The sequence below is a fragment of the Uloborus diversus genome, chromosome 5 (genome assembly GCF_026930045.1).
Source record: "Uloborus diversus isolate 005 chromosome 5, Udiv.v.3.1, whole genome shotgun sequence".
NCBI lineage: Eukaryota > Metazoa > Arthropoda > Arachnida > Araneae > Uloboridae > Uloborus > Uloborus diversus.
This window is the reverse complement of record NC_072735.1, coordinates 123,144,514-123,157,669: the sequence shown is the minus strand read 5'-3', so window position 1 is coordinate 123,157,669 and position 13,156 is coordinate 123,144,514. Positions and strand designations below refer to the sequence as shown.

General features: G+C 30.6%; 1 protein-coding gene across 2 annotated transcripts in view; it reads left to right on the top strand.

Annotated features, from left to right (window-relative positions):
• Positions 1-13,156, top strand: part of LOC129222424 (serine/threonine-protein kinase MRCK alpha-like) — a 177,173-nt gene that overhangs the window by 124,713 nt on the left and 39,304 nt on the right. For both annotated transcript variants that reach the window (XM_054856937.1, XM_054856936.1), the window contains 9 exons: positions 362-424; positions 533-638; positions 831-902; positions 1,252-1,316; positions 4,212-4,351; positions 4,438-4,519; positions 5,519-5,662; positions 5,764-5,836; positions 5,966-6,028. In XM_054856937.1, the coding sequence (XP_054712912.1) occupies positions 362-424; positions 533-638; positions 831-902; positions 1,252-1,316; positions 4,212-4,351; positions 4,438-4,519; positions 5,519-5,662; positions 5,764-5,836; positions 5,966-6,028 (808 nt within the window). The remainder of the gene's footprint in view (positions 1-361; positions 425-532; positions 639-830; positions 903-1,251; positions 1,317-4,211; positions 4,352-4,437; positions 4,520-5,518; positions 5,663-5,763; positions 5,837-5,965; positions 6,029-13,156) is intronic.

The window sequence follows — 13,156 nt, the reverse complement described above, 5'->3', positions numbered from 1 at the left end:
TCATTATTTTCATAAAAATTTTGGAAATTGATTTTTTTCCTATTTTTGGACAAGTTTAAGATTTGGTAGGACCCTCAAGGAGTTCTTCAAACTTGATAATATTTTACATGTGTATTGTTCTTACACATGCGCAGCTTTTGGTGGGTATTCCAAATTAAGATTCGAAATTTCATTTTTTTCGATCCACCCTACTGTACATGACACCCCACAAAAGTTGTTGATATATATGATGCACCTATAAATATGCCCCATAATCTTATTGTTTTTTTTTTATTTGGAAGTGACTGAATATTTGCATAGTAACACTCAATATTTTGTATACTATTTTTCTTTTACTCAATCAATGATTTGTTTTTCCTAGGAGAATTTTTCTTTCTCACCTGTCTTAGATTCCCGCCCTGTTATCAATTTAATTACTCCAAAAGTAAGTAATAAATTTCTGTCATATGTGTTACAACATATTTCTTAATTTTGTTATAAAGATTAAAATGTGGTGCCAAATGCATTATAAACAACTTATATTTCTTTTTAGCCTAAGGCTCATCAGTTTCTTATTAGAACTTTTCCAAGTCCTATAAAATGCAACCACTGTACTTCACTCATGATTGGACTATGTAGACAAGGTGCAGTTTGTGAAGGTAGGACATTTCAGATCATTCTCAACTACCATGTTCGTTGCTATCAGGGTTGATAAAAATCACAATTTTTTTTTAAATTAAAAAAGTCAGATTTTTTTTTGAGTTTCTAGAATTTCTAGTTCACTTTTTTTCTGATTTTAATTACAGTCTTGCTTCATTCATTTTTCTAGTTAATTGTTTTCTAAATTACAGTTTGTGGGTTTGCTTGTCATGTTACTTGCCAAGAAAAAGTGCCAGCTGTGTGTCCTGTTCCCTCTGATCAAAGTAAGTCTTTTGCTGTGAAGTATGGTTCATTTTTTATCATAAAAATATAAAATGACTTAAGTTTTTTTTCACATGCTCATACATTCTATACTTGGTTCTATTTCAAGATGTTAACTTCTTATAAAAATTATGAGAAAATAAGTATTGGAAGGGTTCATCATATTTTTCTATGAGGTAGTTAGAAAAACTATTAGAAACATTTTCAAGTAGCCCTCTCCCTATATAGGTACAAGCCAAAATCTTTTGTGTGCTATTGACTACTAATCAATTTAAGCTTTTATGTGTCTTTTACCAAAATGAACTATTTTGTAATTTCCATGTTACTGGAAATATTCCTCTTTTTTTCCAGTTAAAAGGCCTGTTGGAATTGATCCAACAAGAGGTATTGGAACTGCTTATGAAGGCTACGTCAAGGTAATATATTTTCTCATTCTTAGTAAAAAAAAAGACTGCGTAACATGTAACAACCTTGGTCTCAGACCCCCCCCCCCCCATATCAGCCTCAATAATTGGAAATGTGATTGTATAAAAATATAAAGGGGATATCACAATAGAGAAATTACGGGACATCGTAACCGCAGTAGGAACCGTCAACTCTATCTGGAACTGGTTTTTCGGACGGGAAGTTGCCTACAGGGTTACTGCCAGTTGCGCGGACGGTTGCTCGACTTGTTCCCAACGGGGGCTACCATTTTTTAGCTTACATCCATGTGCTTGCACTTGGTCATCGCTTTTCGTCAATTCCACATTTGGTTATCACGCTGCGTCGTGTTAATTCGACACTTATGGATGAAATTAGTAATCAAATACTTAATGCAGCTCTTGCAGCTTTAATTGTATGTGGATTTATGAAAAGATGGCAAAAAAAAAGGGAAATGATCAAGGCAATGATTTCAGAGCTAGAGCATCAATTATTATTTCATGCAGTCACTAAAGCTCCTCCTGTTAAATTCATATTTGAGTTTTAACATTAATTTGTAGAACTTATGGTGAAAATTTCAGAAAAACAGAAAACTTTTATTACTATTAATTGAATGTTTGATTTAAAGTGATACTCTTAAAGTGATACATTTAAAGAAGACATACAGAATATATGACTTCTCTAGGCTTATTTTTTCCCATAACTACTAAATTGAATCTTAATTTTACATAGGAATTATTAGTCACTTATTGACATGTAAGAAGAAATTTTAATTCTAACAAATTATACCTAAATTCATAGCTAAAAACAAACATGAAAAATTAAAAAAAAAAAAAAAACCCAGCAAACTCTGATCAATAGGCCTTTCATAATTATTTTTTTAAACTTCGAGTTCATAAATATATTGGAGATGTGCTAACACTTTAACTTACACAAATATAACGCCACTAGATACATATTTTACCCAGGAAAATCTGTGGCCGAGTTTATTAAAATAGTTCCAGACATTTAAAAATAAAGTGACGCTTTAAAAAAATGTAATGAAACGATGATGCACATTTAGACAAGCTATACAAGCATTTATAATACAAATAAGCTTAATACTGAGCAAATTAACACGGCATTGAATATTAGTACGTCTCAATCAATATTTCAAATGTTAATAAAAATAACTTTATCATTTAATAATGCCAAACATAGTTTTTGACATCTCAACAAAATATTACAAAGTGCGTATCATTTTTAAAAATTTCTTTGTATTATCATTCTTCGATTTTCAGAGGGTTTATTTTTTTTTTTTGACTGGAATAGAGTACATGTGTTACTACACAGTCAAAATATTACTAAATAGGTGGAGCTAAAAGTAGAGTAAATATTTCATCATTTCACTTTGCCTTACATTCTCCTACATTTTAAGTATTTTCAAATGGTACATACTGTATGTACCCATCAGTTTGAATTAAAAAAGAAAAGTACAGCTTCACTGCTATGATTTTTAAAAAGGAATTTTCACGTAACTTTTTTAAGGAAAAAATTTACTGTAATTGTTCAAGTATCAGAATGGGGTGATTTCCTCCAGTCAAAAGTAGTACTTTTATCACTGAAATTGATAGAATAAGCAAAAAAAAAAAAAAAAAAAAACTTGGACCCAAAAATACTTTCATTTTCCCAACCGTTATTTTTTAATTAATTTTTTTAAATGTCTGATTTTTCAAACAAGGCGTGGTCTTGATGACGTCACAAATACACGTCGTGAGTAAAGATGCGAATTAAATATTTTGCTCTGTGAATGTCAACACGAATGGCATTTCATCATTCGTGACGTCACACGACAGAAATGTAAACAATGAAAGCGCCACAATTTAAGTAATTTTTTAAAAATATTAAACAAAAACAAATTATTTAAAAAATGGTCAGATCCTATGTTTTTAAACATGCTTTTTCAGAAAAAAAATACGTTTAAAATTTTGGAAACGACCCCATTGTAACATTTGTGCAAAACAATTTTCAAAAACCTAATGAAACGAAAAACACCAATATAAAATGCATAAAATTCGCACTGATGTTAACTAACATATAAGTAGCAATTTAAATTCGAAATCAGATGCAAAACCAAAGATTAAGTATCGCTCATCCGTTTTTTTAAAGTGTAACTGAAAATTTTTGGAACATAAAATAAATAGAACAATAAAAAGGAATCCCCACATTTCTGTCGCCACGATTGCAAATGTATTTTACAGTGACGCTGCCTGACGTCACGAAATCCCAGCGCCCCGATTGGTTCCTTCGTAACTTGCCCAGAATTAAAGGCAATTTTTTTCTAGCGGAGGAAAAAGTTTGCCCCTATACGAGCAACTGCGAATTTCCATAGCACACGAGAATTTTGGAGCAATCGTTTGTGGAAGTGAGTAGAAAAACCAGTTCCGGATAGCGTAACGGTTGCTATTGCGGTTGCGATGTAATTTCTTTCGTGTGATATCCCCTTAAGATCTACTTCTATTTTCCACTTCCATCCTCTCCTTTTTTGTTTCTCTCTCCTCCCCTTTTATCTAAATTAAAAATTAATTCATAATCACTCTAGAAATGAATTCAGAATCTGCCCTGATTTCTTTTGGTTATAACTCACAAAAGTTATATAACCCATATTTAAAATTAAAAAAAAAAAACTTCAAAAAAGTATTCTTTATCCGTCAAGAAGGATTGATAGTTACGATAAATTCATCTTGATAAAGTTTTACTCCTCTTAATCACAGCCTACAGTTTTCTTTTTCTATTAAACTATGAAAAATATTTTATCTGTGGTCAAATTTTAGCTGTGCATTATTTTGCAACAACATAAAAATGATAAATTCAACTGATAGCTCTATTAATTGAAACTTTTTCTTCAGGTTCCTAAACCTGGTGGTGTCAAAAAAGGATGGATGAGGCAGTTTGTTGTTGTCTGTGATTTTAAGTTATTTTTGTATGATTTAGCCCAAGAAAAGAGTACACAACCCAATACATGGATCTCCCAAGTGTTAGATATGAGGCAAGTAATGCTTTTTATAGTGTGGAAATGACTTGTTATTTCAAGCATTGACATGAAATTTATTGCATTTATTTCTTCATTTTTAGGGATGAAGAATTTTCAGTAAGCTCAGTGTTAGAGTCGGACGTCATTCATGCTAGCAAAAAAGATATTCCATGCATTTTTCGGGTAAGTTTATTTTAATTTGCCGAATACTGGTTAAGAATTGCTGTGTCAATTATATTGAGTGGCAAAAATAAGCTCTGATTTCAAGATAGAATATTTCCCTGCACTCTCAACTCTCATACATGTGAACCATGCATGTTGACTGTCAGTTTGATGTTGATCGGTGCAGACAACTTCTGATGGGAGTGCAAATCTATCTATCAACATTCACCATCATGGTTAAATCTTTATTAGTTTTGGTTTTGAAAAGGGGATCATCATTGCATATATATATATATATATATATATTGTATCATTTTAACTTAAGTAATTTAACAATAAAAATAATTTTCATAAAAAAAAAGGTATTTCTGTGTCTGAAGTGTTTTCCTACTTTTAGTCAATAGGTTAATAGATTTAAGTATAAAAATGTTTCATTTCTTCATCTTTAATGTGCTTGAAATTTAGCTCTTTGTGTAATTAATATTGTTTTACCTTTTTTTTTCTTGAAATTTATAAAGTGTTTCTCTACAAAATAATGTAAAAATATTAACCCTGCTTTTACCCCTTACACTAAGCACATTAAGCGTTAGTGCAATAAATTTAATTATATTCTTGATTATTTGTTACATTTTAGAGTATTACGATTAACTTCATTGAAATAACTTCAATCATAATTTAGGGACTCTAATATGAATGCAATAAGAAGTACAGACCAACGAATTTTTTGAGAATGTTTTTTCTTTATCTTTCTGTTATTATTATTATTATTTAATTTATCTATCTTATACTATTTTCATTCTTATTTCTGATTTTAATGAGTTAACATATTTCTTAATCCCAAAAATGTGCATTAAGAAATAGGTAAATTTTGTAAGATTTTGAGTGCCAATTTCGCATTTTGCTGTCTCTCATCTTTTGCTTTCATCTCTCAGTTATTTAAAAAGTAAAACTTTATATACGTTGCCGCTATTTGTATTTTTAAAGTATAACTACATAATTAATTCCTAAAAACTTTTTAAGGTAACAACATCAATGTTAAATCCTCCCGGTATTAAAAATCACACACTTATGATAGTTGAAAAGGAAAGCGAGAAATGTAAATGGGTTGATGCATTGAATGAGCTTCATCGCATTCTAAGAAGGAATAAATTGTCTTCAAAAGCTGTAAGTTGTTTTGAAACTTCAGATAATGACTTTTGATTGATTCATTTTTTTTAGCATTTGACAATAAGTTATTAGTTTACCTAATTACTGTTTCTTTTCAGGTTTTCCAATCAAAAGAAATTCTTGATAATACTTTAAGTATTATAAAGAATGCTACCTCTGCCTCTGTCATTGGTAAATGCAGATTTCTTAAATATTTATGTCATAATTTGTTTGATATATTTTAAATGTTAGGGATTTTTATTGCAAAATGTAATTGCTTTAAACTGTTACTTATGCACTTTGATAAAATTCTATTTTAAGATCCAGAAAGAATAGTTCTCGGTACAGAAGAAGGTTTATATTGTATTGATCTTGATAGAGAAGGTAAGTAACCATTTTTAAACGTAAATATTTGTACTCAAACACCCCAGTAAAATTTATTGAATTTATTTTCATATAGCTGAAAAAAAAAGGGAAGCATGGAAGTCATATTGAACAAAGGTCAAAAAAAAGTGGGCCATGTTTATTGAAGCATAACGTCATCCTTTCATTTTCTCTATAATTCAATGTAGAAAGCAGGGCTCTTAAGCAGTCCTCGTGTTTTGAAAAGTCCATTTTTAATACTTAAGTCCATTTAGTATGCCAACTTTTTAACATTTTGGTCTGTTTAGTCCTATTTTAAATGATTTAAAAATCAGTTTTAAAAAACCCTTTTTCCTTCACAGCAATCATTCATCACATTAAAGCAGTTTGATATACAATTTTTCTCCCTCCATTACTTAAGAATGTCTAAAGAAGTATTTATGTCCTTGATTTTTCTCCTTCATGGGGGAGAAGGGGGGGGGGGGAGACGACATTAGTTCCTAGTAAAATACTGAGTTTCAAAAATAAAATTCAAAATACTAATGTTACATTTATGTAGTGTATTTTCTAATTAAAACTTTAAAATTATTAATTTTTAAAAAAATCATCAGTTATTGAGTGCTTTCCATTTTTCAGTAGCTCATTTATAAATTGCTCATAATCAATGAGTTTTAACCCATTAAGCACCAAAGCTCCCACTGCGGGAACATCTACTTTTGAATTTTTTTCTCTGAAGACCCAGCCAAAAATCGACTGCAGTTAAACTGCAAAAAAACTGGTGGTATTTGGAACCGAGCAACTGCAGTTCAACAAAGCATTAATCTACAGTTCAACTGCAATATGGAGGTTCAAAAAGACTGAACTTTTTGAACTGCAGTTTTTCAGTTCCAAATATCACCAGAATTTTAAAATAAAAAAACAGCAGTATTTTTGCAGTCTAACTGAAATTTTCTGAACTGCAGTTTTTCAATTCCAAATAACACCAGAATTTAAAAATATATATCTGCAGATTAACTGCAGTTCATTTTCTGCTGTTCTCTGGTTCCAAATACCACCAGAATTTCATAAAATGAAAACTGCAGTTTTTCTTGAGTTTTAAAAAAAGACTGAAAAAACGTTACCCACCAAATTAAAAATATTAGTGAACAATTAATAACAAATAGGATTAATGCGATAGAAATCCCAAACCACTTCAAAATTAAAGCTTAGACAATTCTTTAATAGAAATGCCTAAATTGACTACAGATAGATGTGCCTAGTGCGTTTTATAAAACATCTTATTAAAACTTGAACTCTTCCTCCGAAATACAAATTAAGATTTTATTAATTTGGAGGATATTAAAATTGAAATTTTCCAGCCTAATTTTGCACGAAAATACATTGCTATGATTATGAAAGTAGTACAAAAACTTTCGAGACACAATAACAAATAGAACTGTTTGTAAGAATAAAAAAATCATGAAATTTGTCGAAATCGACCACGTGGTGCGAAGTAATTAAATTAATTAGACTGGTTAATATTAAGATATCATAACACAATTTTTTTCATGCCTGGATATTGATAACATAAATGTTCGCTCAAAGTTTTAAGTCAATCGGTTAAAAAATAAAAATTACAAAAATTAAAAACTTCCAACAAGGTATTACATTTTCAAGATAACCCTAATCTGCTATGCACTAATTAAATAAAAGTTAATCACTCAAATAATAACAGGTGAATTTTCAAGTGTCTTACCTTTTCGTAAACCGGAGTCATATTTCATTCCTTTCGCATGGGTTTTTGAACGATGAAACTTAAAATTGCACTAATAAATTGATTTCGAAGCGGAGCAAAAAACAGCGCGCTTTCAGGGTTAAAGTGGTTACCTTCCGTCGTAGTTCTTTGCTGGGGAACCCCGCGGCGCGGCTAGTAGTTCGGCCACGACCGCGGTGTTCCGGTGCATTTGTACTTAGGTTCCGGGACATTGTTTCAAGTGATATGTGTTCTTATTTAATTTTAAATTCCTTTTTTTTTTTTATAAGAGACTAATTTGACATTGTTTAAATCCGAATCCCTCTTGAATTCACCAACATTATTCAAAAGCTAATAAATATGGCATAACTTTACAAGTGTCAATGATAAAAGTAATATATTTATGTTTTGAGCCAGACTAGCACATTTATTTTATCCTCAAGAATTTAGCTTTAATGAATTTCATTAGGTGCGACGTGTGATCAAGGAACATGAAAGAGATCAAATATCTCAAACGTCACAACAGCTCACATAAGGTCCACTCGTCATATAAATCAATCGACCGTGTGACTCGCTATATCTATGAATCATACCGTGCATAAAAAGAGCTAAGGTCACGCTACGGCAAAAATTAGTTTGTAAGTGAAATCAATCATGATTTCTCAAAAATTTATAAATAAATAATAAGAATGTATAAATAAATAATAAGAATATATAAATAAATAAATAAATAATAAAAATATGTGAACAAATAAATACAATAGAAAATAGATAAAAAACAAAGATTAAAAGTTTCAATGTTATCATTCCTTTTTTTTTTGGATGAAATTTACTTAATAGTACTTTTTTAAGGAGTCATACAGTCAGACCTCGTTTTACAACAGCCGAATTTCACGACATTCCAGATATCACTTTAATTATTTAAAATGACGAATACATAACATATCATTTCAATGCTAAGTCGAGCCGGATTAAACAGCAATGTTTTATTATGAAACTCCAGCTAGCACGACAATTAGGGCTGCTTAGACAAGATCTAATTTTTCTTCACAATTGAAATCTTTTCAGTAAAACGATAAAAACATCTGGAAAAGATGATTGCAGGAATTTCTGAAAAGCGATAAGAGACCTGTGTTAGTATAGCCTATGCCTGTAGAATGGCGGGGCGGGTACGTAAGTTCTGCACGTGACAGATTTTAACGTTTGACATGAGGGACAATAGATAGGAATACAAAGCACGTGAGTTTTAAAAAATGGACTAAGGAAGTAGTAATCATTGCAAGCTTCTCTCATGGGAAAAGGAGAACATTCTTGAGATCCATATTAGATTTACAAGAAATACACAAAACCTTTTAACTATAGCAAAAAAAATAGACAACGTTCTTCTAAGTTCGAAAGGTGGGGATTAGCTTTTAGAATATCTTCACTTAAAAATCAACTTTGTAAGAAGTACGATTGTTTGAATTGTTATTCAAAAAGTTAAAAAAAAAAACCTTTCTGAAAAGTTTTACGGGGAAATAAAAATAAAATGGAGGTGGGTTTTTTTTTTTTTTTTTACAAATTCAAGCTTGTCCTTAAATAATTCAAAATTATGTTAGTTGAATTTGATCAATAATACCAAATTATTAATTAGTTTAATCAATATGTAAATTCATTAAAATATTGTTTAGACGTCAGTATGCCTATCTGTCATAGTCTTGGTTGTTTGCTATAGTTTTGGTTGGGGCTGAGGTTCAGTATTCATGTAAATGGATAAATACATTACTTGCATACATACAATTTTTGGAATTTCGAAAGGTGGTTGCTTTGTAACACGTAACTCAAAGGAATAAATAATTAAAATTACAACTTATATTTTCATTTAAAAAATGAAATAATGTTACAAAAAGGAAAAAAATTAAAAACACCGAAGCAATATAGCATATAGTCGAGAAAAATATAACTTTTTTTAACTTTCAAAAAAGTGTAGTTTTTATGAAGTTGCGTTTGAAACTTTAAAAAAGTCACCAAATAGTTGGTCCAGTTTGCTTCGATAGTAAAAATCTGCAAAATAACTGCAATTGCCAAAAAAGATAAAATAAAAGCATTTTGCATTCACCAAAACAACTGAAGTATTTTTCAAATATACGCGAAAATTTCTTTTCATCTGCAGTTTTTTTGAAGTCGTTTTTTAGCTGGGGAAATTGAAGTTATTTATAAAAAATACATTCCATGTGAATTTTAACAAAACGGAGTATATTATTTAAAAAAAATCAGTAGAATTTTTGAATTTTATACATTTTTCTACATTTTTCCAAAAAATGGAACTTTGCTTTTTTTTACAAAGACGTAAAAACTAAAAAAAACTAAATTATTGAATTCTTAATTTGTTTCAAGTGCTCTGCATGTTTAAAGCAGATAATCCAACCAATAGCATACAAAATAACCCGGAATGAAACGATTAGTTTAATGCAATGCTAGAAGCATATAAAGTTTTTGCTCCCGGAACGGGAGCTTTGGCGGGGACCGGTAGCCTTCTTCCTCTTTTATGTGCGAGGGCTTACAATGAAGAAAGGAATGCTGCTGGGCAGAAAGGGGCAACCTACGTCACACGAAGCACGTATACTCCTTTCTGGGTCTTTTGAAAAAGAATTCTTGGAACTATGTTTTGTTAATGTGTCTACTATTCTCAAGATAGTTTGACTGATAAGAGAAAATAGACTAAAAGACTGCCCTCTCAGCATGGGCGGATTTATGGGGGGGGGGGGGCAGAGGGGGGCAATGCCCCCCAGTTTTGGGAGGACTTTATGTATGCAACACATCTTCCAAAAATTAAAAAAATACTTTTTTTTCTTTTGTGAATAGTTCAGAAGGGCATGGGTGGATTTATAGGGGGCATAGGGGGCAGTGCCCCCCAGTTTTGGGAGGACTTTATGTAGTAATAACACATCTTCCAAAATCTTAAAACAAAAAAAAAAAACATGACTTTTTTTTTTTTGAATAGTTCAATGAAAATGAAGAAAAAAGCAAATGTCCTTTTCTGATGGGAGAAAAGAAAAGGGAAAAAAAAATGAACATTAAATACAAATAGTACAACTGTCACTGGGGGTGCTGAAAATGTGTCTAAATTCACTATTTTGGACTCAAAACCATTTCGGCAAGTATATGAATGAAAATATAGGCTAAATGAGCTATACATTAAGCTCAGGGTTCGTACGCCCTTGAAAAACCTTGAAAAGTGCTTGAAAAAAAAAGTTCATTTTCAAGTGCTTGAAAACCTTGAAAAAGTTTCTTAGTGCTTAAATTCTCTCAAAAATTAACGAATTGTGCTTAGAAGTTTTATAAGTATTTCACCAATGCAATTTTCTGAACATGTGTTCAGTATGCAACATCGCGAAAAATTGCTTCCGTGTTTGGGATTTCAATCCTTTTGCATCTTGTAAATATTTTGATATTTTTTACAACCGAAAGATATTTTGACATATGGTACCTTAGATTAGTTTATTTTTTGTTTAATTTCATTAATTAACAAAGAAATTAATTTGGAAACCATGACAACATTGAACTTACTCGGGTTTCACGGAAAATTGCTCTTGTGTTTGAAATTTCAATCTTTTTGCATCCTGCAAATATTTAAATATTTTGGCTAATCAAATGTTAGTTTCGCATATGCTACCTTAGATTAATATATTTTTTGTTTAATTTTAATAAAAATCAAATAAATTTATTTCATGGGAAACATGCCACGTCGAACGAACTAAGACTTTGCGAAAAATTGCTTCTCGTGTTTGAAATTTCAATCTTGCATCTTGCAAATATTTAAATATATTCACTAATCAGATGTTATTTTCATATTTGCTACCGTAGATTAGCATATTTTATGTTTAATTTCAGTAAAATATAAGTTTATTTTATGGGAAACATGACAACATTAAACTTAATTCGCAAAAATTTGCTTCCCTTGTTCGAGATTTCAATCCTTTTGCATTTTGTAAATATTTTTATATTTTTAGCAATTAGTTGTTATTTTGACACTGCTACATCAGATTTGCTCATTTTATGTTTTATTTTAATAACTAAAGAGTTAAAGAATTTATTACCTTGGTCTTGTTTAATTATTTGCTTATTTATTTTTGCAATTTTGAATGATTATCTTTACCTAATTTTTGGTCATAATAGATTTTTTTTAAAAAAATTTAAATTTCAGCAGTTGAGCACCTAAAAAATTAACTTGAAGTTTGTATTTTAAATATAAAGTTGATTTATATAATTTTCTTTATAAGTACATCATTTTTTTATGTCTGCTAAAATAAATAAGGTGTATAACAGGGGTGGTTGTGTTATGATTATTCACTTGAAATCCACAGGGTTGCCACGCACCGGGAAAACCTGGAATTGTCAGGGAAAATGAAAATGGCCGAAAATCAGGGAAATGTCAGGGAAAATGAAAAATTGCATATTTCCGATCGTTGTTGATCGTTCTTAGCGCGGGTACGCGGTCTATGACGTCAAAAAAAAAAAAAAAACTTTCAGCCTTGTTTTTTTTTTTGCCGCCGCCATTCCCATTTGTCCTTTTTTCATTCCCCTCTTTCTTCTTCCCCCTGCAGTTCTTTTTATCAACTCTCTGCCATTGGCGCATGCGCCATAGCAGTCGGCGCCGGACATGCGCAGAAGGTTCTTTTCTTCCTAGTTTGAGCGGGCTCTGTTTAAACGCTGCTTGTTTACATCAGCAGTTCTGAAGTTGTTATGATACACAGTACATTGTTTTGTTGAAGTTCTTACTGAGATGCAATAATCTTTTCATATTTTATATTATTTCTTTAAATTGATTAATGAAATCGTATTCTTCTAAACAATTTTGTTCTGTAACTTTAGTTCATTAGACAATTTTAAAGTTTCTTTTTTACAGAAGTATCGCTAATCTTTTAGTATTTTGGTAGTGATCTTTAAAGGCTTTTAATGCGCTTCTTTCTTTCAAAATAAAAGTAATCCAATTAAAAAAAATCTGCAGAGAGAGATCATTAGAGAAGTTTCTGATCATTGCTCAAATTTGAACTTTATGACAGAAGTGATTATGGCGCAAGTAGCACCATCAAATTTTTTTTTTTGGGGGGGGGGATTTTTTTATTATTTATTTTACTTAATTTTTATTCAAATTATTTACTCATATTATTTTATTATTTTCATCTTTGTGTGTATTTTATTGCGAAGGAGCGAGCACACTTTTCTTTAAAACAACAATAATAATTAAAAATAAATAAATAGGTTAAAAAAAACAAATAAAAAAAGAGGGTTAAAAATAAAAAAAAAGCGCTAAGGCGTTTAGAAATATTGGAGGGGGGGGGGTTGCGGCTTTGAACTTGGGGGGAGCACCCCTGTTTTATGAGCAACAAGCAGGGGAAATATGTGAAGCTAAAGATGCATGATTTTTTTACAGG